Below are 23,955 nucleotides of genomic sequence, written 5' to 3'. Positions count from 1 at the left end.
GACTAGATAGTCTAATTTCTACTTTGTCTACTCAATATGAAAATTTGATTTCTAAGCCGTGAGACCGTGTGAGTATTAGACCATGTGACATAGAGACAGATTAATCCAAGTTAATAATAGATCAAGGAGGTTTTGACTATCTGCTGGTCGACCACGTGGATACAGCCTCCATATAGAGCTCACAAATTTTACTTGCATTGATATTTAGGTTAAACGATTGGATCTTTAGCTTTGAAGGATAAACAGAATTGTGAAAAGATTTCACCTGTTGTATTGCACTGACATTTTCATGCAACTTTCTTCCAAAATATCAATAACAATTTGAATTTGTTTCCTGAGGTGAACATATTGCATTTTACTGCAGAAAGTAAATTTTTTATCAATTTTATTTATATGACACCTAGACAGATCCTTGTCATTTGATTGGTTGTTTGATATCGATCATTCAGCCTATTTTACAATGACATCACCAACAGTGCAATGTTGGATCCATTCATCGGGCAATTTTGGATCCATACGATTTTGTCCACTACACACACGCACACCGAGACACAGGCACCACCTATGAGCACCAGACGTATTTGCAGCGCACATGTTGTATGAACGCGACAATCAACAGACTGAGCTCGCATTGCATATTAAAATTTCATATGAAAAATAATGTATTTTTTAGGTGTCATGTATAAAATCAAATAACGAATGTTCTTTTCATTCGTGCAATGGACAGAATACTTCATTCAATAAGTATGACATAAATGATCAATTCAAAATTTTTTAGGTGTCATTAAATCAAATAACGAATGTTCTTTTCATTCATGCAATGGACAGAATACTTCATTTGGTGAAAGATTAAATGAATGATCAATTCTACTCAGCTACACCTCGTTGAATGGATCATTTCATCTTTTACCTCATGAAGTATTCTGTCACTCATAAACATTCATTATTTGTAGATAATCATGACCATTGGTTTTGATGTTAATCCCCCTTAGTAAATGAACAAAGAAAGTTATCTTCTCAGGCCTTGCCATCACTCTCTGCCTTTTCTCAACACCTTATGGCCATTATTTATTTAGGTACAAAGTGTAAAGGAAATCTGTTTAAAAATGGGAGATAATATGAAACAGCTTAATTTATTCTTTCACAGATAACCCCCCACCCCAATAATATAATTTGGGGGCTTTTCATTCTTTGTCTTCCCCTTTGTTACAAAAATGGCAAAGTATGGTCCTCTTCTGCTCTCAGGGGGTGAAAAGGGTTGAGTCTTCCCTTTAAAAATATACAAAACAGTCAACAACATTATGGTTATAAATGAAATACATTGATATACCGAAAGGTCATTAATTTTTTGACAAGAAATGTAAAAGCTGATGAGCTTTGGAGCACCAAGACTTACACAAATGCAAATTCTGAATTGGTGATAAGGAAGAGTTGTTTCCCTGCGTCGTGCAGTCTTTGAAGAAGTTCAGGAATGCCGGTATCCATCTGAAGATATTCATCTACAAAAAAAAAGATATAATAGTTATGATAATGGTAATAATAGTATGAATACAAATAATACAAATCACCGAGAGGAATTGGTATACACATCATGAAATGAATTAAAGGGGAAGTTCACCTTGACAAAAAGTTTATTGTAAAAATAGCAGAAAAATTAATGAAAAACATTGCCGAAGGTTTGAGAAAAATTCATCAAATAATTAAAAAGTTATTAGAATTTCAATTATTTGATTTGTGACGTCATATGCGAGCAGCATTCCTACATAGCGAATGGTAAAAAATCAATGAAATGTAATTTTCTCAGAAAATTGAAAATGGTTTTCACTTTAACTTTTGTATATCAATAGACAAATCGTTTCACACCCGATCATGAAAAGAAAACAAAATTAAGTCATCAGGAACCATACAAAATTTGAAATTCATACATTTTATATTACATAACACATGGGGCAGCTGCTCGTTTATGACGTCACAAATCCCAAACTTTGAACTCTAATAACTTTCTTAATCTTTAACGGATTTCCCTCAAACCTTCACCAATTTTTTGTACTATTTTTTCTGCTATTTTTACAACAAAGTTTTCTTCAGGGTGAACTTCCCCTTTAACTAAGAAATACACAAACAAGGTAACTTTGGAGAAGCTCCAATATGCCCAAGGTATAGCCAAGGGCGTTAGAACACTACACGGGTGAATTGAAGAATTAAAAAAATGTTTACCAAAATGAAGAATTCCCAATACAGGGCGTAATTAGGATTAATCAGTAGAACTAAATGTGAGACCTCAGGAAAACTAGTGTTTAAATAAAGTATGTAATCCCTTTGAAAGAGAAATACTTTGATTAATATAAGTACTGGAATATTAATCCACATTCGTCTATGAATCTGTCAGGATTAATGCAAAAGGAGCACGGTCGCAAAACAGGCAGAACTTGTCTGCATGTATCATGAAACGTACAAATTGGATCGCAAGTCTCTCAGCAATGGAATATAAATCAAAAACATAAATCTAGAGCATGACTTACGGACATTGTTGGCAACTTCAGTGTGCATTGATCCGGAGTAATGTACCTCTTTCACAGCATTCTGAAATAATTCATAAGAAAAAAAAATTTAGCAATAGATTTTTAATTGTATGGGTAATTTTATATTTTGTTGTTGTTATTTCCATTTTAATGCAACATGATAAGAATTATGACATGAATTTGATAAGAAATAATCAAGCTGCCCAAAACGTTGAGATGCATCATCCTACTCTCCACTGTTAAAGTGATTGGTTAACATTGGTTTGATTTTTAAAAAATCTGAGCTAGAAGGTCACACTTGTCACCTGTGTCTGTGATATGTTACAAAAATGAAGCCCAGAAAAATTGCGTTCGAAAATAATTATTTAGTGCTTCAAAAATTGAAATATAAAGTGACCGGAAACACCATCTTAATTTCATCCCATACACTTATGTGTACTATTTAGGTGTCTATATAAGACGCCTATTTACAAAATCAGGGTTTGCCTTGTAATTTTAGCTTTTCATTCTCAATAATGGTTGTTTTCAGGGTTTATTAGTTCTAATACATGCACTTGTACACATGTTTCATCTTGGTTTGAGAATTTTTTAAATCGGCTGCTCACAAAGTTAAACAATACCTTTAATCTTGTCTTGTCTTGCTGCAACTGGGTTATTGACTTGCATCTCTCACCATCCCAACAGTCCTTTCGAAAATAACCACATCTTGGTGAACATTAAACCTATTCCACACCAATTCTCTTGTTTGATTTTATGTTATCATAAATCCCTCTGAAGAGGGGAAAACACTCTCATTTATATACTTACGTGAATATCATGAAAGAGATATTCAGCATCATAGTCAAATCCTCGTGTCCTTAAAAACTGCAAAAAATGAACAATATATTAAAGGACAAGTCCACCGCAATAAAAAGTTGATTTGAATATAAAGAGAAAAATTCAACAAGCATAACACTGAAAATTTCATCAAAATCGGATGTAAAATAAGAAAGTTGTGACATTTCAAAGTTTCGCTTATTTAAAAAAAAATAGTTATATGAACGAGCCAGTTACATCCAAATGAGAGAGTCGATGATGTCACTCACTCACTATTTCTTTTGTTTTTTATTGTTTGAATTATGAAATATTTTGATTTTCTCGTCACTGTCATGTGAAATGAAGTTTCATTCCACCCTGAACACGTGGAATTCCATTATTTTAACATTTTGTGCTTCAGGCAAGGAGATCCTAATCGTCAAATTCGTAAAAATTGAAATATTGTATAATTCAAACAATAAAAAACAAAAGAAATAGTGAGTGAGTGACATCATCGACTCTCTCATTTGGATGTAACTGGCTCGTTCACATAACTATTTTGTTAAAAATAAGCGAAACTTTGAAATGTCAGAACTTTCTTATTTTACATCCGATTTTGATGAAATTTTCAGCATTGTGCTAGTTTGATTTTTCTCTTTTTATTCAAATCAACATTTTTCCGGGGTGGACTTGACCTTTACTGATCAGTATTTACTCTCAAATGCAACATGAGGTTACAATCTGAAAATGAGTATGAATAGAATCCAATCAAATGATCACCCACTTGTTTGTATGAATGAATAAGATAATATGTGTCAAAGGAATCTGGAAGAAAATGTGTAATTGCTAAAAAGTGAGCAAAAAACAAAGATGGCATTCCAGTCTGGTGTCTGATGTTTTTCAAGACAATAGTATTACAATGTCTCACATGTGCTTGTCTGTATTAGCAACCTTCAGCATGGTTGTCTTTTTTTCCTGCTTAGATTTCATGATCACGCAAAATTAAGTTTATGTAAATGTATCAGATCTAGATCTGCAATGGTTAATGTCAAAGACTTTCTTGTGATATCATTTTTTGCTGTTAACTACATCACCCCACGGTGTTTGGCACCATAACTCTTTGGCCGAACACTAAACAAATGTGTGATGGTGTAGATGAAAGAGGAAATGAATATAGACCAACAAAATGTTATGTTAATTTCATTCACGTTTATGCTATGACTAGTTTATATTGGATTATTCACATCTATTTTTATTATTATTGTCATTTTATTAGATATTACAATGATTTATTAAAGGAGACACACAAAGAAAATTTCACGAAAGTGATGATTATAGACAAATTATATATGGATGGAAAGGTATTGTCTTTTTATACACAAATATGTCACTAAAAAGTCTTATAGATGTCGTGGAAATGCAAGAAATGAAATTATTAGACACCCTTCTCAGCCCCCCAGACCGACAATCACGCAGCCGAAAACGGTCGAGAATTATGACGTCACACAATCGACGTGCTCATCATCTCTCTGTGCATCATGCACTGAATCACCTTACTGACCTGTTCAATATCTTCCGAATTTACCGTTTTCTTCATGTAATGTGATATTCAATTTCTGTTTTCGACAACTTCAGACCAAACGTGATTCAGAACTGTGTTCCTTTGCCCGTTTTTATTGAATTGTGGACTGTAAAGACCAATTTTGTCCACTGCAGTCGTCATTGTGTTGCTCCACTCCAGTCAGTGAGTGAGTGAGTCGCTGCCCAAATAATATAAGTAGAGAATCCCAGAGAATCTAATCAAGAACTTGAAAATCAAAAGCAGCAATTAAGAAGTAAGATTTAATAAATAAATACAGGACTGAATAGAATCTCACATGAAAATAAAAAGAAAAAAAAGAGCTGATAGGAATGGGGAAGGAACATAATTTTAAAAAAAATCCAGAACCAAAAAAAAAATCAAAGAGTTTCGAACCAGGATCCCCGCACTCATAAAAAAAACTGCGTGCGTACAGATTTGTCCACAGACCATGTTATTATATAGACCGTGTTCATAACGATATATGAACAAAGTGCGTTCGCTGCAGTTGCCTCGCAATGCTTCGGCAATCCAAGTGCAATTCCAATCATTTCGCGATCATATATTGCCGTGTTTTTTTGTGGTTCCTGAACTTGCTACGTAATTAAATTTCATAATTTTTATTCAGTTGTGAAGACGAATGTCTATGCTTTATATTGATAATAATATCAATGTGGTGCAAGCATGATTTCTAAGTGAAAATATGCTTTGTTTATTCACGTATATTTCTTGAACACAAATAATTTTTTCTAAGCTAAATATCGGTTACCAAAATATGTTAAATGTGCATTTCATTTTACTGTTCAGAAAATTCAAACTTTTATCTATGTAATAAGACCAATCTTGAGAGGAATAAACTATTCTAAGAGCAAAAAACGCTGATTGGAAAGATCGTCTTCAATGGGCTGCTGTCAGCTCAGCTGCTCACTGCTCGTGGTGTGACGTCACTCAGCTGGAGCTCGCCAGAGGACGGACGAAGGCAGAAATATGCCATGAAAATAAGTCATTTTTGAGAGCTGATTTCTGCAAACTCTAATCACTATTTTAAAAGGTGAAGTTATATATCTGATTAGTAATACTTCCCCTTTACAATGATGACCAAAAAAGTCATTATGAAATACTTTTGATTCTTCGGTTGTCTACTTTAATGTAAATTTCAATAGATAGCCCATGTGAACATTTTCCTCTTTTAAATGAAGTCATTGTAATTATCATAAACTTAAGCCCTCTCTCAATTCAAACCTACATGACATCCACGATCATGTACAGTATTTGATGTCAAAAACTTTTATCCTTAATACAGTCCCAGTGGTAAATATCATCACTCCACGGGGAGGGGGGGGTCTAGAAATTGTAATAACAATTTCCCCCATGATTATCATCTTCAGTTCAACAATATGCATTTATTTGATCTTCTAGCAGATGGTCTAATTCTCCGATTATGGATAAACCTACTTAGTCTACTATCAACTTGGTCCAATTGAAAGTTGGTCCAACCATCAATTGGGCTTACTGTCATTTAGCCTAATGCCTGGATGGTCTAATTTTCACATAGTCTACTTACTTTTGTGCACTTTGTCACACAAATACATTTTGAACTGAATTGAATAACTTTAATGTTCATAAATAACATTCTATTTGTTCATGAAGAGTTCATGAGAGTTTATGAAGTTCTTTTTTGTCTAGGAGGGTTTAACAATATTATGCACCAAGGCAACTTTTACATATTTTACGCCAAATATGTTTTTGCGGGAATCCTACTATAAAGGTACGAGGCGTCTTTTCATGACTTCCTGCATTGACTTCATACATTCCTACATGACTTCCTACATGTCTATGATGATGACATGTGAGGATTGGTAAGGAACTGCGTTATATAGGAATTCTACGGAAAAGATGTGGCACAATCTGTTGACAAGTGCGTAAGTGGTGTTAGGCCAAGTGGATATTAGATGCAATCCGTCTAGTCGGAAATTAGACAAAAAAACATTAATGGGCTTAGTGGCAATTAGACCAAATGCTTAGTAGTCTTACTGGTAAAAAGGTGAACTAGGATTAGTCCATGTGGCATTGCCTGAAGGGAAGTGGACGAAGTATGTATAGACCAAATGAGTGTAGACCAAGTGGCAATATAACAGATAAAGCATACCTCTATGACATTGACGAGAAGACACATCTCAGCTGTAGCAAACATATCCATCAGCTGACGAAGACCTTTCTCCTAGAGAATATTGAAATGATCAAGAAGGTACAATACTTCATGTTTCTTCAAAAGAGAAAAAGTAAATTTACATGTCTCTCAACGCTGTTTTGGTTTCTAATAATGATTTTCTGACATGTATTCACATATCCATACATGTATGTCTTTGGTCTCTAAAAAAGAGAGAATAGTCCCTGTGGAGGTTGTAGCCCAGTGGATTAGTCTTCGGACTTTGAAACAGAGGGCCGTGGGTTCGAATCCCAGCCATAGCTTAATTTCCTTCAGCAAGAAACTGATCCACAATGTGCTGCACTCAACCCAGGTGAGGTAAATGGGTACCAGTAGGAAGTAATTCTTTAAGAAGCTGTGTGCGCTATGAACGCCTAGCTTAGCCGGGTAATATACGAGCGTCTGAGCACCTAACAAGGTGGATATGTGCGCAATATAAATATCCTATATTATTATTATTTATAAACTATATAGTTTGATCAAAGTTATTCTAATAATACAGGTTTCTGTTTGAGATGCACTGTTAATGCCGGATCTCACAGCTATGTGTAAGGTGGATCACTCACAGTTTTGTGATAGAGCAGTATAAAACAGTACTCCTGTGAATTGCTTCCAAATTAAAATTCACAGTATACATTTCAATCTGTTCATTCTGCCTTAGTATAAACAGTATTATAGAATGGATGAGAAAATCCCTGCAATCTGATTGGTTGAGAGCTATGCAAGAATTTTTACTGGGCTGCATGAATGATATCCCGATAATCATAACGATATCCATTGTAAACAAGCTATCGTCCGAAAGGTCATTGTGATGTCATCGCGCATGTACTGTTACGCTTGTTTACGTCAAAATTTTAAATTTTCGATGAAGGCAGAATGAATGTAAAATGATCTGTAAGTACAAATACGGTACCATAATTGTCATAGGGATTAAAACTGCTTGCATGCTCGTTAGTTGAAAAGTCCGGACATACGATCTAACTTTAGATCTACTGCCCTGGGCTGGCTGTGCACAGCCAAATCTCCACTGCAGGCCCTGGCAGCCGTAGGTGCTGGCCCACGGCGCAGCCCAGGCATACACACACAGCTATTGGAGGTTTGAGGCTGCATCATAGATCTAGTCAATGCAAAGCTGTATCTGGCATTTTGGGTATGATAATGCCTTTGTGCCACCATATATCAGGTTAGGCATACATTTTATGTTGTCCAAGGTTATCAAAGGGTCTGCATTACATTTTGGAATTTTCATGCATCCGTTCAAAAAAAAATCATGTGTCCGGTAAATTGAATTTATCGGACGCATGAAATTATCATGCATCTGGTAAATTATTAATTTTTTGGTTTATTCAATAATTTTTGTCCATTCTATAAAAGAGAGGATGCATGATTTTCTTTCGTTGGTGAGTGGAACTGTGTGCACGCGGTAACTGGCATTTTCGTCAAAACCATGCCAAAGTTACCTTGTGCACACAGTTCCTACTGACCCACTCTAACCCATGCATCATTTGTATAATATGGATCCTAATCAAATGATTAAATAAAATCTATTACATGGCTAGTAATTCATTTCAACTATGAGGCAGATTTGCCAATGGAAGGTACTACCAGCTAGTACTATTTGTCGGTCATGATTTTGAGATAAGGATCAAATATTAAAGATCAACATCACATTATAAAACAAATAATACACAGAAATTTGTATGGGAATTGAAATAATTACCCACAATTGTAAACTTTGAAACACTCTAGAACAGTGAGAATTATTCAAAATTTTCCTAGTGAGTTATAATTCTTACTAACGCCCTCAATGATGTTCATTATTTGTGATAACAACAACTCTTCACACTTACATAGCCATGCATGCTGCGATCAACTATCATTTCGTCAGGTATATGGGTTCCGCCGTACATCTCAATAACTTCTTCATTGCTTACTGCCTGCAAACCTCTGCCATGAGACAAAATAATCCTTATAATTCCTTTCAATACTTCAAATTATATTCACATACTACATATATATTTTTGTAATACCAATTGTGTGGAGGAGCCGTGGTGTAGTGGTTAAATTCACATCCATACGAAAAGCTTGTGAGCCCTGTGAATTTCACTTTCAAAATAAAGCTCTATTATCCTATTATTTCATTGATGTTGTCAGCATTGCATAGAATTAATATGTAATCAAACAAAAACTAATAAAAGGAAAAAAATCAATGAAATAAATAAATGAACAAACAAATAGTTTACTTTATCATATGACAATCTACAACTAAATACTTAATAAAATGAATACTTTAGAAAGATGAATACTTAAAAAAGTATAGCATTAATAGTGAGATTAAATTGCAGATGAATTTGTATCTAATAGAATTGAAAGATGTAAGAAATTGCCACATTCCCTATCTATACTTTCCCTACATAGGTGTTTCATAAACTTGAATGAGTAGATAAATGAATCAACAAATAAAAAATTCATAAATACATACATAAATACACAAATACACAAATAAACAAATGAATAGATAAATAAATAAAATACGAAAAATACTAACCTCCTCACTGTACCAAGCTGTATGTGATGGAAAGCATCAACTTTCAACAGAACACCCTAGAAATATAAAGTAGAAAGTATAAATATTTGAATTCATTGCCTCATTGAAAATCAGGTCTACATATTCGGAGAGAAAAAACTTGAGAACATCATGCTGATAAATATGTAATCCAAGAGAAAAAATAAATTTATACTATAACATCTTGAAATCGAATTTGATGTAATATCTAATTTAATCTGGAAAGCAGAAATGAAAAACGAGTGAAACAGATTAGAGCAAGTTTTAAATTCTAAAAAAAGTCGTAGTCTGTGACTTTTCATATGTACTATTTTGCTATACCGCTCATATCCAGGCAAACGGTATTACATGCTATGATACTAAAGGGTTTTTCCAGGATACGCCCCGAGTTGACTTTCTGTTTTCTAGGTCAAAGACTCTGCACCTTCTTGTACTAATAATGTGACCAAAGTACATACAATGTACATTAAATAGAAATAAGTTGTTGGACATTCAAATGCCTTGTGTCCATGCAGGGCACATAGCATCACTTGTCTCGCTATGAAGTCTATAAAAATAATTTTATTGGAGATTAATATTATAAACCAATGAAGATTCATCAGAGTGGATTTAGGTTATAATGTAGCAGCATCTAATAAAGAAAGAAGAAACATGTACAAGGAAATTTGTTTTGGTCAGAATTAAAGGAATGCCATCCATTTGAATACGGGTATGCATGTTTCCCCAGTTACTTACATGTACATGGATAACAGACTGTAAAAACAGTAAAGTAAAAACTAGATTTAAGTGTCTAAAATATACCTGGGTGCATTAACAATATTTTACAGTGTAAAAAGGCTTTCTGGGCAGCGTTTCATCAACATTCATCCCTGAGAAGTAATTGGATCAGGACCTACGTAGGGCCCCTGGGGCCCGTTGCAGAAAGAGTTGCAATTTAAACGCAAGCCAAAAAATCAATCGCAAGTCCCAAATGCGCGCTGTTGATTGGTTGAAAATCAAGTTGCGCAGATTTTCTGAGTTGACAACTTTATTTGATTTTGAGTTGCTGAGAAATATAGTTCCTATGGTAACTGTCAAAGAAAACATCCTTTTTTGGACAAAACAGTCCTTTCTTGATATGCTTCCCAGGGTCCTGTATTATAAAGACTTGTTATAATAATACATGGACAATTTCTATTACAAGTCTACTAGCAGCCAATCAAATCAAATGATTTCAGTAGCTTTTAACTGTTATTGTAAATTTGGTATTAGAACATGTTTTATGAAATAGGTCCCAACTCAAATCAAACATTCTGTTGGGGCCTGTATCATAAACAATGATATCTCTGCCATTGTTGTTACTACATAATTGTGATTGGCAGCGGAGCTGTGTTACCGTGGTACATGTAGTTGCCATACTGGCAAACTAATATGATAGTTGTAATTCTTCAAGGCCTGGTCCCACCGGCCGACGGACACACAACGTACCCATAACGGATACAGCTGACAACCAAATTTTCGGGGTAGCTCATCCGTTTTCATCTGCTCCAGACAATGGACAAAATGGGCGAACAATGAAATCACAGTGGATGGATACAGAGCGAATGAAACAAATATGCAAAGATTACACAATGGATACATAACGTTTTCAAACGTATGGCAGGATTCTTTTACGTTTTACATCCTCTCTGCCTCCGCAAGTGCAGTGGGACCAAGCCTTTATAAAACAGGCCTCAGATGTCACTTACATGTACATGATCAATGTGAGAAAGGTATAAGAGATTGAGAGTATACCTACCTTTTGTGTGTCGAAATGGAGTCCTCTGATTGGATAATCTGGATTGTAAGGCATATCCTGGATACCAGGCGGAAACTGAAAAGAAGAAAACAAAAAGACCCATAATAGCAATGGTGACGGTGATGACAATGATGATGAGAATGAGGATGGTGGTAATGATGATGATGATGAAGATGGTGATAATGATGATGTAGATGTTATTATGATGACAATGATGATGAAGATGATGTGAAGATGGTGATGAAGATGATGATGAAGATGGTGAGGATGATGATGATGGTGATGATGAAGAAAAAGATGGTGATGAAGATGATGAAGATGGTGAGATACTGTAATGGTGATGATGACGAAAAAGATGGTGATGAAGATGATGAAGATGGTGAGATAATGGTGATGATGGTGAAGATGGTGATGATGATGATGAAGATGGTGATGATGAATTGATGATGATGATGACGAAGATGATGATGATGTTGGTGAAGATGGTGATGATGATGATGAAGATGGTGATGATGATGGTGATGATGATGGTAATGATGGTGATGATGATGATGGTGATGATGATGATCATGATGATGATGGTGATGATGGTGATGATGATGAAAAAGATGGTGAAGATGCTGGTGATGATGATGATGAAGATGGTGATGATAATGGTGATGATGACGAAGATGGTGATGATGATGATGATAAAGATGGTGATGATGATAAAGATGGTGGTGATGATGATGATGATGATGGTGATGATGATGGTAATGGTGATGATGATGGTGATGATGGTGATGATAATGAAGATGATAATGATGATGGTGATGATGATGGTGATGATAATGAAGATGATAATGATGATGATGAAGATGATGATGAAGATGATGATGAAGAAAAAGATGATAATGATGAAGATGGTGATGATGATGAAGATGATGGATGATGAAGATGATGGTGATGATGATGAAGATGATTATGATGATGATGGAGATGGTGATGATGATGATGATGAAGGTGGTGATTGATGAAGATGATGATGATGGTGATGAGGATAATGATGGTGATGATGATGATGGTGATGATGATGATGATAGAGATGATTATGATGAAGAAGATGATGGTGATGATGATGATGATGATGATAAGAGGTAAATTTAATATAATAATAATTATATGATGGCTACTTTAAATGGCAAAAGTGAAAATTATACAGATATTCATAATGAAAATAATAACAACAGCAGCAGCAAAAACAACAACAATAATGACAGTAATAATAATAATAATAATACAAAAATTATAAATAACAACCACAACAATAATAGCAACATGAATTAAACACAAAAACCCAATGGTTGAAAGTGAAACTTTCATTTTTATCATCAGCCAAAAGAGGTATAGATTTTAGCATTTGAAAGCTACAACTACATACATGTAGGGTTTTTTATTTTCCCACAAGATATCTAATTTTTCCCTTTAAATGCATCCCTGCCTTGAGTTCAATAAGTACTGCTTTAGAACTCCTCAAAACCCATATGATCACACTGTACACTTCCGTACAGTATCTGCATGGATGCATTTGCTAGTATAGTATCACATTACCATGAATGTGATATACCAACAGCATCACACATTATTGATTTTACAATCATGCCTAGCCCCAGGCAAAGGCTGTGGCAAATCGAGCTTCAATAAAAGCCTGTTCAGTTGGGTTCACACATAACACTCGCCAATGAACCTTGATTTTGCCTCCATGTAAAAGCAATGATACTGGGTTCCCAGCTTTTCAATAATACATAATTCCTTTATTTTTCCCTGATGAAGCTTCAAAATTCCCTAATTCTTTAAACCCATTCCCAGTTTTGCTTCTTTTTTTAAAGTTGTTGCAGTGAATTATATATACATTTTCAGTATAAATGTAAAACTAATTAGTATCACCATAACCAGTCCTTCAATGGATGTTGTTTTGATATGCAACAAGATATAATAGGTTCTGACTGAGAACCATGAATTTGACTTTTGGGCTGATCAAAATTCCCTCATTTTTCCCTCATTTGAGGTATTTCTTATAGAATTCCCTGATTTTTCCCAGGCTGGAAAAAAGTAAAATAATTTTCCCTAATTTCCCTGATGGGCTAGGAACCCTGCAAACAATAATCACATTATTAAGGGTGCTGATTTCATAAATCAGGGAATTTCAAATTAGGATTTAAGAGAGGAATGGTAATGCCACTAAATTTGGATATTAAATACACTAAACACCTTCAAGAAAACATTGATAATGATTGTTTCATGCAATGGGATATTTTCCTTGAATAATTCTGCTCATTTCAATTTCAATGGAGCTTGAATATCAAATGATTAGTACGTGTATGAACACATCCGAAAGATAATGGGATTTAGATTCATCTCCAATGGGACCTGTATAGTCTATATCCTCATTTTAATAGAGGAATACTCCCACGCAATGTAAACAAATTAAGTGAAATCAGTACCGCACACAGCTGGCTTTATAATATAATGTACAAAACCATGATGGATTGGAAGTGTAGATCTTGTATCATCAGTAGTTTTGGGTATCAATAATAACATATTTTAATTGCCATCATTTATTTGAGTAGCGGTATAATAAAAGAACTATTTGTGTTTGCATTAATCAAAAACATGTAAAGGCTTGAACTGAATTTGAGACATTGCTCCTACATGTACATATATATTTATCTTTGTGTGTCAGGGAAAATTATGATTATTACCTTCTGCAGTGGGGCTAATTTTTCCTCCTTCTGTTATGCATTTCATATTCATTAAATTGTAATTTGTCTAAATGATTGCTTACAATTTAGGTATTTTGCAAACATACAGGAACTAAACAGCTCTGTATATTTGTAATATTTTTGTAATATTTAAAAGTACTAAAAATACTTGACTGCTTTTTTAGTAATATGCACATTAGAACAGTTTTAAGCACTTCAAAAATATTACCTACATGTAGGCAGTCATGTTAAAGATCCTAGCTTGCCTGCTTGAAATGTTTTTTCTTTCTCCACTCCCTGGGGAGCATTTCAACAATAGTTTCAATCCCAATTGTTGGGCATACAACATCTAGGCTTTTGCATCCAACTGGGTACCCATTAAAAGGGGTAGTTCACCCTGAAGAAAACTTTGTTGTAAAAATAGCAGAAAAATAATTAAAAAAATATTGATGGTTTGAGGAAAATCCGTTAAAAATTAAGAAAGTTATTAGAGTTCAAAGATTTGTATTTGTGACGTCATGAACGAGCAGCTGCCCCATATGTTGTGTAATATAAAATTCATGAATTTCCAACTTTGTATGGTTCCTGATGACTTAATTTTTGATCGGGTGTGAAATGATTTGTCTATTGATATACAAAAGGTACAGTGAAAACCATTTTCAATTTTCTGAGAAAATGACATTTAATTGATTTTTTACCATTCGCTATGTAGGAATGCGGCTCGCATATGACGTCACAAATTAAGTAATTGAAATTCTAATAATTTTTTAATTCTTTGATTAATTTTTCTCGAACCTTCAGCAGTATTTTTTATCATTTTTTCTACTATTTTTACAATAAACTTTTTTGTCAGGGTGAACTTCCCCTTTAAGACCTGGGTGGAGAGAAGCAATGTAAAGATCAACACCTTGCTAACGGCCGCTAGGCCACAGAGGGATTTGAATGTATGGGGGGGGGGCTAATGTGGACATACATACTTTTTTCTTCAGGATCAGATTGTCAAGAGCCTGTTTATAGATGAGATGATGTAATGCATCGTTGTAACAAGCCAGCGTGTAATCATAGTCAAAACCATACACCTCAATATCGTCCAAGCTTACTTCGTTGTTGGCAAATACAGTCTTTGGGTCGACTTTAAATGTGTGGTTTGCAGCTGCAGTGGATAGGATGAGAAAATGAAACAATTTGAAAGGGAATTAATACATGTATAACCCATGGCATGGGCTGGGGGGGGGGGGGTGCTAAGGCAGAGGAGTTCCGACACTGGCAAGCACAACAAAATTTGGTACCCTTCTTCTGCTTTCAATAGCAGATTTTTCAAACTTTAGTTTAGATGTACAACCCCATACCACTTGAGTTCCACCCCCCCCATGCTCAAACCAGCCTCTGCCCTTGATAACAAAATGAAAGTTCAGCAATACTGCCCTCAATTTATTGCTATCAATGATACAACACTGTAGTATTATTACTAGCAATAAATTGAGGGCAGTTTTGCTTTAATTTATTTTACAGGCGTTAAAGAAAATTACAATGTTTCAACTTAACCCGCGTTCCTAACCCTGAACTCCCCTACCATTCGCTTGTCAATTGACGTTCCACCAAAGTCTTCAGTAAAAAGATTGGACACTTTGCTGACTTCGCGTAACGCTTTGCATCGATTTACGTGTAAGATAATTTTTGTGCCTAGTCTTTCCCTTGTAGTGTCTTTCATATGAAGATAAATCTTTTGAGAAATCGCAAGCTCACTACATATTTTGTCAACGAGAAGTAAAATCAACGCTATTTCATTTTCAGGGATATTCATCATTTATCATTAGGAGGAATTGACTGCAGATTGTTTGGTAAGTTTCGTATGACTTGAGTCTTGAGTCTCTTGACTGTGTTTATTACCTTATTACCGGATCTACTGGAAAAATGCAATTAATTATGCAGTCGTGTTTCCAGGTCTATCACTGTTGCTATCTCCATCTAACTATTAAAATAATGTGTGCCTGTGTGCTGTGCCAGAGTTACTATTCCCTCTTAATATCCTCTTATTAAATTTGCGGGAGTTTGTTGCAATTTTGCATGCGCCATGCCTTCAATTTTCCTGTACACGGCGACAGTAATGCACCCATGGGTGGCATATTATTAGAAATTAATAACCTAGGCCTAGCTAGCAGTAGCAAAGCCAAAAAGAAAAAAAATTTGGCTGGCCATCGCATCGAAAGGATACCATTACCATTACCATGATTCAATGATTTTACTTTAAAAATATAAAATGGTGATCAGCCTAGAAAAATAAATGGTAGCTATTTTAAAAGATAAACAGAAGACAAACATGAGGAAATGGATACGAAAGTGCATTAGCACCTCTTCGGCTCTTAAAATTAAAAACTAAAGGCGAAGCCTCGCTCTTGTCGTTTTGCCATGCCTGTAGGCTGTACCCTGTCCTGCCCTGCGCCTGTGCTCTCCCGCGCCATGAGCTGTTGGCACTGCAAAAACTGACTTACCATAACCCTCGCAGTAACTTTTCAGTGAATTGTAATCCTCCCATAGGTCACTTTCTGTCAGAACCTTTGCTGGATTACTAATCCGACGATCTATTACATGATCATACAAAACTGGTTTAGAATAAAACCGCCGAATTAAGGGCGATTTGCAGAGAACTTTCCGCCCTGAACGAAGAGCAGCAGACGCCATTTCTTCAAAGTGATGTAATATTTGAGAAATGCGATATCGATACTGCTTCGTTTTTAAAGTGCGCCAGCTTGCTTCATCAATGTTATTGCGTACAGGTACCGTACGGTAATCAAATTAATTTTCAATTATTGCCGGGGGAATTGAAACAATATTAGAAAGTAATATTTCAGATTTTCACTCGAAAAGTTAGAAGAATCAGAGAATTGCTAGTATTTTATTAACATAATGATGAATTCGATTAAGTTCCCACTGCCATATGCAGATAGAACACTGGCTGGATAAGATTTAAAAAAATATATACTTACGGGCCTGAAAAGAAACGTCAAATGGGCGGTTCTGAAAAATTAAAAATAATAAACGTTGCTTTTGTGGTCGTTCTAGAGCTAATTACAACACTGAATTTCAAAAGTTTTGCAGACAATTCTTCACTAGTATTTATTTATCTATATAAGAAAACGTGATGGTCGGAAAACTCCCTCCTGCACAAAAGATACCCCTTTTTTCACTTTAAGAGAACAAAGTGGCATATATTGCATTAAAGTTCAAGTCCACCCTAGAAAAATGTTGATTTGAAGAAATAGAGAAAAATGTTAAGGGAGGAATTGTTTCACTTGACAATGAGGAGAAAATTAGAATATTTCATATTTCATATAACAAAATATAAAAGAAATAGTGAGTGGGTGACATCATCAGTCTCCTCATTTGCATATACCGACCAGGATGTGAATAGAACTGTTTTGTGGAATTGAGCGAAACTTGAAAATGTCATATCTTTCTTATTTTACATCCGATTTTGATGAAATTTTCAGTGTTATGCTTTTTAGATTTTTCTCTTTTATATCTTCTCTTTACTGTCTGCATGCTGCTTAATAGAATCAAACTCGGAGGCGAAAAAAAAGTTAATCATATAAACGGCACATTTTTTCTTTCGCCCCCCAAAATCATGTTTTTTTTGGTTTTTTTTTTTTTTTGGGGGGGGTAAAAACTGCCCTAACTGCCTCCGATACTGTTGCACATACCTAACATTAACAGATTGAAAATACTTGATTAACTCTGAATTAAATCAATCAATCAATCAATCAATCATCAATCAATCAATCAATCAATCATATTTCGAGCACCTATCGGTTTCGTTCTTTTATCACCTGTTTATCTAAAGCTGGATAAATGCGATTGGTTCGAATTGCATTGGATTGAAGTGTAGGGAGTACATGATATTTTTTTTTCACTGGGGAATTTTTCCCGAATTATGCATGTCATATGTCTGCAATTCCAACGTTGTCCTATCATAGTTATCAAAAGGTCGGGTCAAAATGTTGAGCTTCTGAAGTTCTGACCTCAGAATATATTTGATCATTATGATTGGGAGAATTGATAAAACTCTCTGCATCCAGGCATCTAAATTTTAGGTGCCCGTCGAGCATCTATACACTCGTACTCTGCTACTATACCACTGCACATCGCGCGCCAATCCTTCACTGAGCTACACATTCGTCGTATTATATTATACGGTATGCGGTGATATACACTACTGCGCTGCAGGTGCATGCTGATTCCAAAACCTATCCAGTGATACGGGCGTCGGACTCAGAGCCTAAAAAAGATAATAAAAATCATCGTCAGGAAACAATATAGGATTCAAGATTCACTCAGTGTCGGTGAGTATTTTTTCGATACACATTTGGGCTTACTGACATCAAAAGAGATTATTGTTTTCGTTTGGTATTTTTGTTGAACGAGATGCCGCAAAGTCCTAAGTGCCGTCGGTATTCCACCATGACTTTCGCCGGAGCCAGCGGCGTGAAAAACATTACTTCGTGGTATGCTGAAGTAGACAGGCCGAGGCTAGTTAATTTTTAGGGTGGAGTGGCGGCGACTTTGAAAGACTACGTGTACTAAGGGAAATGCGAAGTTGAATTTGAAATCTTTAGAGAAGAATTTAACAATTTGGGTAAGCTTGCTGTGAGAATTAACAAGTTTGACAGGGACATGAGACTCCTAGTTCAAATTGAATGTTTTTATTGTTGGGGTCGGGGTAGAGGATGGGGAGAGTGGACAGTGGGGGTCTTATGAAACGGCCTTGAGTTCTGTTCTATCTAATATTCTAAGCCACCTACAGCCACAAAAAGCATTGAAAATTGTCTATAGGTTTAGACAGCCAATATGCATCAATGTAGTTAGAAGAAGGTTTGTTTTTTCGGGACCATTCATGAGCAGACGCCAAGTGATAGCATTTTCTCAATCATTCTGATTCTATGAGTTATGAATTGATTGTTTATTGACACTCACACGTATTGCGAGGTTAGTACGGTTAGCCTCATATTTTTTATTATTATATTTCTTTTTTGGGGGGGTTGGAGGGGGGACTGGGACAATTTTTATTACCTACTGCATATTTATTGGATAAGCTTTATTTTTGCAGGGTATGGGGACTTTTTCGGGCTCTTTTTAAATATCTAGGGACCAGGGCTATAATTTGGAGAATTCAGGGGGAGGGGGGGAGGGGATTTGCATAATACATTTTTCCCCCTGCAATACAGGTATCAGAACTAGTGAAACTCCCTGTTAATACCATTTTAATTAGATGTAGATTATGTCCTTTAGAGTGCATCCGGGGTGGCACTTACATTGACGAGTGGATACCATCCGCGACCAAAAAAACATGTAAAAAGGATGTCCTTTTCACGACAGGGCATGTTACGTACGTAACGTGATAAGGGTGTCAAAAACACAAAAATAATGAAAAAAGGGTATCTATTTCGCTAGGAAAATTACGTGTTTAGGGTCGAATTTGCGGGGATGATAAAACAAACTTAAAATGTTTCATAAAGGAAGTCCTTTTTGCCCCAACACTTCGTGTTTACAGTCCGATTTGCGCGAGGTGTAGAAGGTGGGGTCGTACTATAAACCAAATATGGTAGAGCCGACGACCGAATAGGACCCGTAACAATAAAACATTCCTGTACTTGTTTAGGGTTCATTTCAATGAATATTTGCCAAGAGTATCGTTTTGTTTCCAATACTTGTTAAGGGTAGGGTTTCACACGCCAATACTTGTTAAGGGGTGCATTTTCAGAATATGGAAATTACGTGTTTAGGGTGCTTTTCGAGACCCCATGGTCGCGCATGGTATCCACTCGTGAATGGAAGTGGCTCCCCCGGGGGGTGCATTTGTGAGGTTGTTGGTCATGGGTGAGTACATGTATGTGTACATATGGAGATGTACCTTTGATTGACCCCTTTTAAAAATGAGTTTTTGGAAGAACCATGGTGTCGTGGTTCTAACTCTCACCTAATCTGAGGATAGGGTTTTTTAATTCCACCGCAGCCTAGCGTCCTTTGGCAAGGCATTAATCCACCCACACTCTATTTCTGATCCGGCAAATTATCTTGATCTGAACAATCTTGATATTATTTGTAATGGAGATGTAATTATCTATCGTACTAGTTCTTAGGATTAATCTCGAGATTGCAATCCCAAGTCAACTCATTATTTGCAAAATAGCGCGCTATTTTACAAATTATCCCGCTAATTAGCAGGTGCAGACGCACTCAGGATTATTCATTCACAGCGTAAGACCATAATGCATCGATGCCTTGCTCGAGCAGGAATTGCTTTCCTTGCGATGGTGGAGATGGGTTTTCTTGAATCTCGAGGTTAATCGCGAAAAGGGCCGATCAGGCAAAAATCTTGAGATTGAGCAAACCCGGGCTGATGCAGCACCACCTTATTTCATGCTACCAGGTAGGATGTGAAAGTTGTTGTAGCTTGTCCAGAAGTGTGTTCGCCTCTCTTGGGACTGGCTTGAACACTCCTTAGGGATTAGAGGATTGCATGATTTCTTTGTATAACTTTTTGGATCTGATCATGGGGTAATGATATATCTGTATTTGGGGCTTTATGTAGGTATACATAGTACACTAACCGGATTCATTACGTTTTACATGTACCTACATATTTGGTCTTGATTACCCTTTAATACTCTACAGCTGATCCAATCTGAGAGAAGCTAGCCGTTATGCCTACTCCTCCGGATGAAGCTGGCGATGCCCAGACGGGTGAAGTTGCCATGGAGACCAATACTGATCCTCCGCCCTCAGAGACTGAATCAGGAGCTGATAAAACTCAAGATGTGGAGCAAGCAGGTAAGAATACTGTGTTTGTACTGTACTTGTAAATTGAGATCATTTTCAAATTTAAAGAAATAAGTTCAATTAATTTTGTATGGTTTTAGATATTACATGAATCAATCCATTTTTTAGAAAGAATTATTTGAACAGCTTTTTGTCCTTTAATTGATAGCATCAAAAATACATCTTCCTTTTGCTCAACTGCATTTTCATTTTATAGAGAGTCTGTCTGAAATGAATGAATCTATTGACAAATGATATTGAAAATTTGTCAATTTGCTTCAAATGGATTGCCTTGACAAGAACTGTCCCGAGAAATGCAGTGTTAAGTTTACTATTGTTTGAACTTTGAAATTAAAAAAAGTAGAATTTTTGAAAATTCACATGTATTTATTGAATGAATGAACAAAAAAGTTTCTCGTACAGTATGTATGCCTCTTGTTGGCACAAAAACGTTCCATCCAAGAAAATTTGAAGTATTGAATAGGTCAAATATAGTTATGTGTTATTGTGTTACCTGTTCATGAAGCATTATATTTTTACATGATTATGATAATTGTAGAAATATATTTTCCGGAAATATAGATTCTTAGTAAATTCATTTTCATCAAAGTTGTTATGTACGACAGTCATGCTAAATCCAGTATTTAAGTCAACGTTTTATGATTTTTCATCGCTTTCGTATCTATGGCTGCTTTTCATATGGCATATATTGTGCATAAGTACGCACATTGCAGACATGTCATTACCTTTAAAAACCAGAGCTGGAGAGTGATGCTACAATATGCATATTTTCCATAGGCATGCAGCAAATCGCAGTCTTGATCTTCAACAGGTTAATATCCATAGTTGGAATCCAAGGTTATCTGTAGTATGTTGCCAAAATAGTCTATTGGACTTTGAAATAGAAATGTAATAAATGGTCTTATGTGAAAGAGTTGCTCTTTATGTAACTTCCGTGTGTTTTAAATGAGTTTCCTATGGGATAAAGATTTTAATTTTGAAAGGGCATATACAACCAAATGTCTCTATAATGGGGACAGTCCCTTCCTTTTTTTTTGGGGGGGGGGGTTGAAAGAAAACACAATTCTCATCCATTATGACACATCTAATTTTGTGAAGTTTTGTTCACAGGGTTGTGTAGATTTTTTTTAGCAACGTCCATGTTTTGTTTAAATTCTGTGCAATCCTACATGTACAAAACAACAATGCAATGTCTGCAGTATATACTTGTACATACAGGTCATAACATGACGTTATATCTACTCTCCATTCATTTCATGCAGCCTGCGCGCATAAGGCCTGCACGTGACTTGACGAGCGTGGATAATCACTTGATTCACTTTTCATCACTTGTCATTTATCTTGCTGGATTATTTATGCCATTGAAGACATTGTACATTGCTTTAATACATGTATTGTGTATTCCATTAATTATGGATTTGTTTGTGGTACACATGAAAGAGTGAATGTAGACACAAACTTCCATGAAACTAAGATAAAAGTCAATGAACAAATTGTAATCTGCACTTCATTCACTTCTCTGCGCTGCACTCATCAAATCAATATTATGGCTATGCCCACTGTGCAATTGAGGGCAACCCATTATATTTCCCAAATATTTGAGTTTTGAGTGTTTTGTTTTTTAAAAAAGGTAAAGAATGCCTTGAAATTCATTTTCATACAGAAGTCCATGTTAAATACTCTCTTAAAGCATTGATTTATGCTTTGAACTCCTGATTGTGAAAATTGTGTTTTTTCCAATCCTGAAAGTTAGTGCTGGAGTTGTCTGAACTCAGACTTAAGTCACTTGACCATTTCTTAGCAACATGTGACAGGGGCAAATTTGGTTCAATACCCATGATGGGGGGGGGGGGGATGTTTCACTAAGATTTAAGTGTGACTTAGAGTCACACTTAAAGGTCAAGTCCATCCCGGAAAATTGTTGATTTGAATCGATAGAGAAATATCAAACAAGCATAACGCTGAAAATTTCATCTAAATTGGATGTAAAATAAGAAAGTTATGACACTTATAAGTTTTGCTTGTTTTTCCCAAAACAGTCATATGCACAACTCAGTGTTTTTTTTATGCAAATGAGAGTCGATGATGTCCTTCACTCACTATTTCTTCTGTTTTTGATTATTTGAATTATACAATATTTTTTTTGTACAGATTGGACAATAAGGACCAACTTGACTAACCAATAAACTGTTGAAATAATGATAATTCCATATTCAGGGAGAAATAAAATTTTGTTTCACATGACAATGAGGAGAAAATTATGATTTTTCATATTTCATTTAATAAAATACAAAAGAAATATTGAGTGGGTGACGTCATCAGTCTGCTCATTTGCATACCGACAAGGATATGCATATTAAAAATATAACTTTCTTATTTTACATCAGATTTTGATGAAATTTTCACTGTTATGTTTGTTGGATTTTTCTCCTTTTATTCAAATAAATTCTCTATTGGGGTGGACTTGCCTTTTAAATATCCATTTGTGTCGTATAACACATAGCATTGGTCAGATCATCTGCACCGGATGCGCACTTCTGTGATATAGCATTTGTCTCCCCTTCCCCAGTTGGATACAGTGCCCATCTAACATCTTCTCTAGAGCACTGCTCTCTATAAAAGGTACTGTTCCCGGAAATACTACATGTAGTCTTTCCGAAGAATGACTTTCTATGGAAAACTCCCCTATTAACTTAGGGGAGTTTTCTTGGAACAGGGATCATATTTATCTTTAACAGACTAACGGAGTGTTGCAAGAATCTTGCATTTGATTGCAAGTAAATATCAACACCCAAATCCAATCATAAGTCTTGCAATCAAGTGCAAATTTGAAATCGATTGCTGGGTCCCGTTTCATAGAGCTTGTTATAATAACAAAATTGCAATAACAGTTATAAGCTACTGAAATCCTGCAATTTGATTGGTTGAT

General features: G+C 35.5%; 2 protein-coding genes across 2 annotated transcripts in view; one reads left to right on the top strand and one right to left on the bottom strand.

Annotated features, from left to right (window-relative positions):
* The window catches only part of LOC121430042 (5'-nucleotidase domain-containing protein 3-like), a 44,048-nt gene extending 27,162 nt beyond the window's left edge, over window positions 1-16,886 (bottom strand). Inside the window, exons 1-9 of the mRNA XM_041627314.1 lie at window positions 16,682-16,886; window positions 15,167-15,342; window positions 11,449-11,523; window positions 9,654-9,709; window positions 8,956-9,052; window positions 7,046-7,117; window positions 3,330-3,386; window positions 2,523-2,583; window positions 1,397-1,499 (exon numbers count right to left, since the gene is read on the bottom strand). Of these exons, the coding sequence (XP_041483248.1) occupies window positions 1,397-1,499; window positions 2,523-2,583; window positions 3,330-3,386; window positions 7,046-7,117; window positions 8,956-9,052; window positions 9,654-9,709; window positions 11,449-11,523; window positions 15,167-15,342; window positions 16,682-16,871 (887 nt within the window). The 5' untranslated portion in view covers window positions 16,872-16,886. The remainder of the gene's footprint in view (window positions 1-1,396; window positions 1,500-2,522; window positions 2,584-3,329; window positions 3,387-7,045; window positions 7,118-8,955; window positions 9,053-9,653; window positions 9,710-11,448; window positions 11,524-15,166; window positions 15,343-16,681) is intronic.
* A 1,529-nt stretch (window positions 16,887-18,415) lies between these two features.
* Window positions 18,416-23,955, top strand: part of LOC121429529 — a gene marked incomplete at its 3' end in the record, with an annotated part of 47,054 nt that continues 41,514 nt past the window's right edge. Inside the window, 2 exon segments of the mRNA XM_041626588.1 lie at window positions 18,416-18,529; window positions 20,862-21,017. Of these exon segments, the coding sequence (XP_041482522.1) occupies window positions 20,891-21,017 (127 nt within the window).

This window comes from Lytechinus variegatus, chromosome 16 (genome assembly GCF_018143015.1).
Source record: "Lytechinus variegatus isolate NC3 chromosome 16, Lvar_3.0, whole genome shotgun sequence".
Lineage (NCBI taxonomy): Eukaryota > Metazoa > Echinodermata > Echinoidea > Temnopleuroida > Toxopneustidae > Lytechinus > Lytechinus variegatus.
This window is presented reverse-complemented; position numbering and strand designations above follow the sequence as displayed.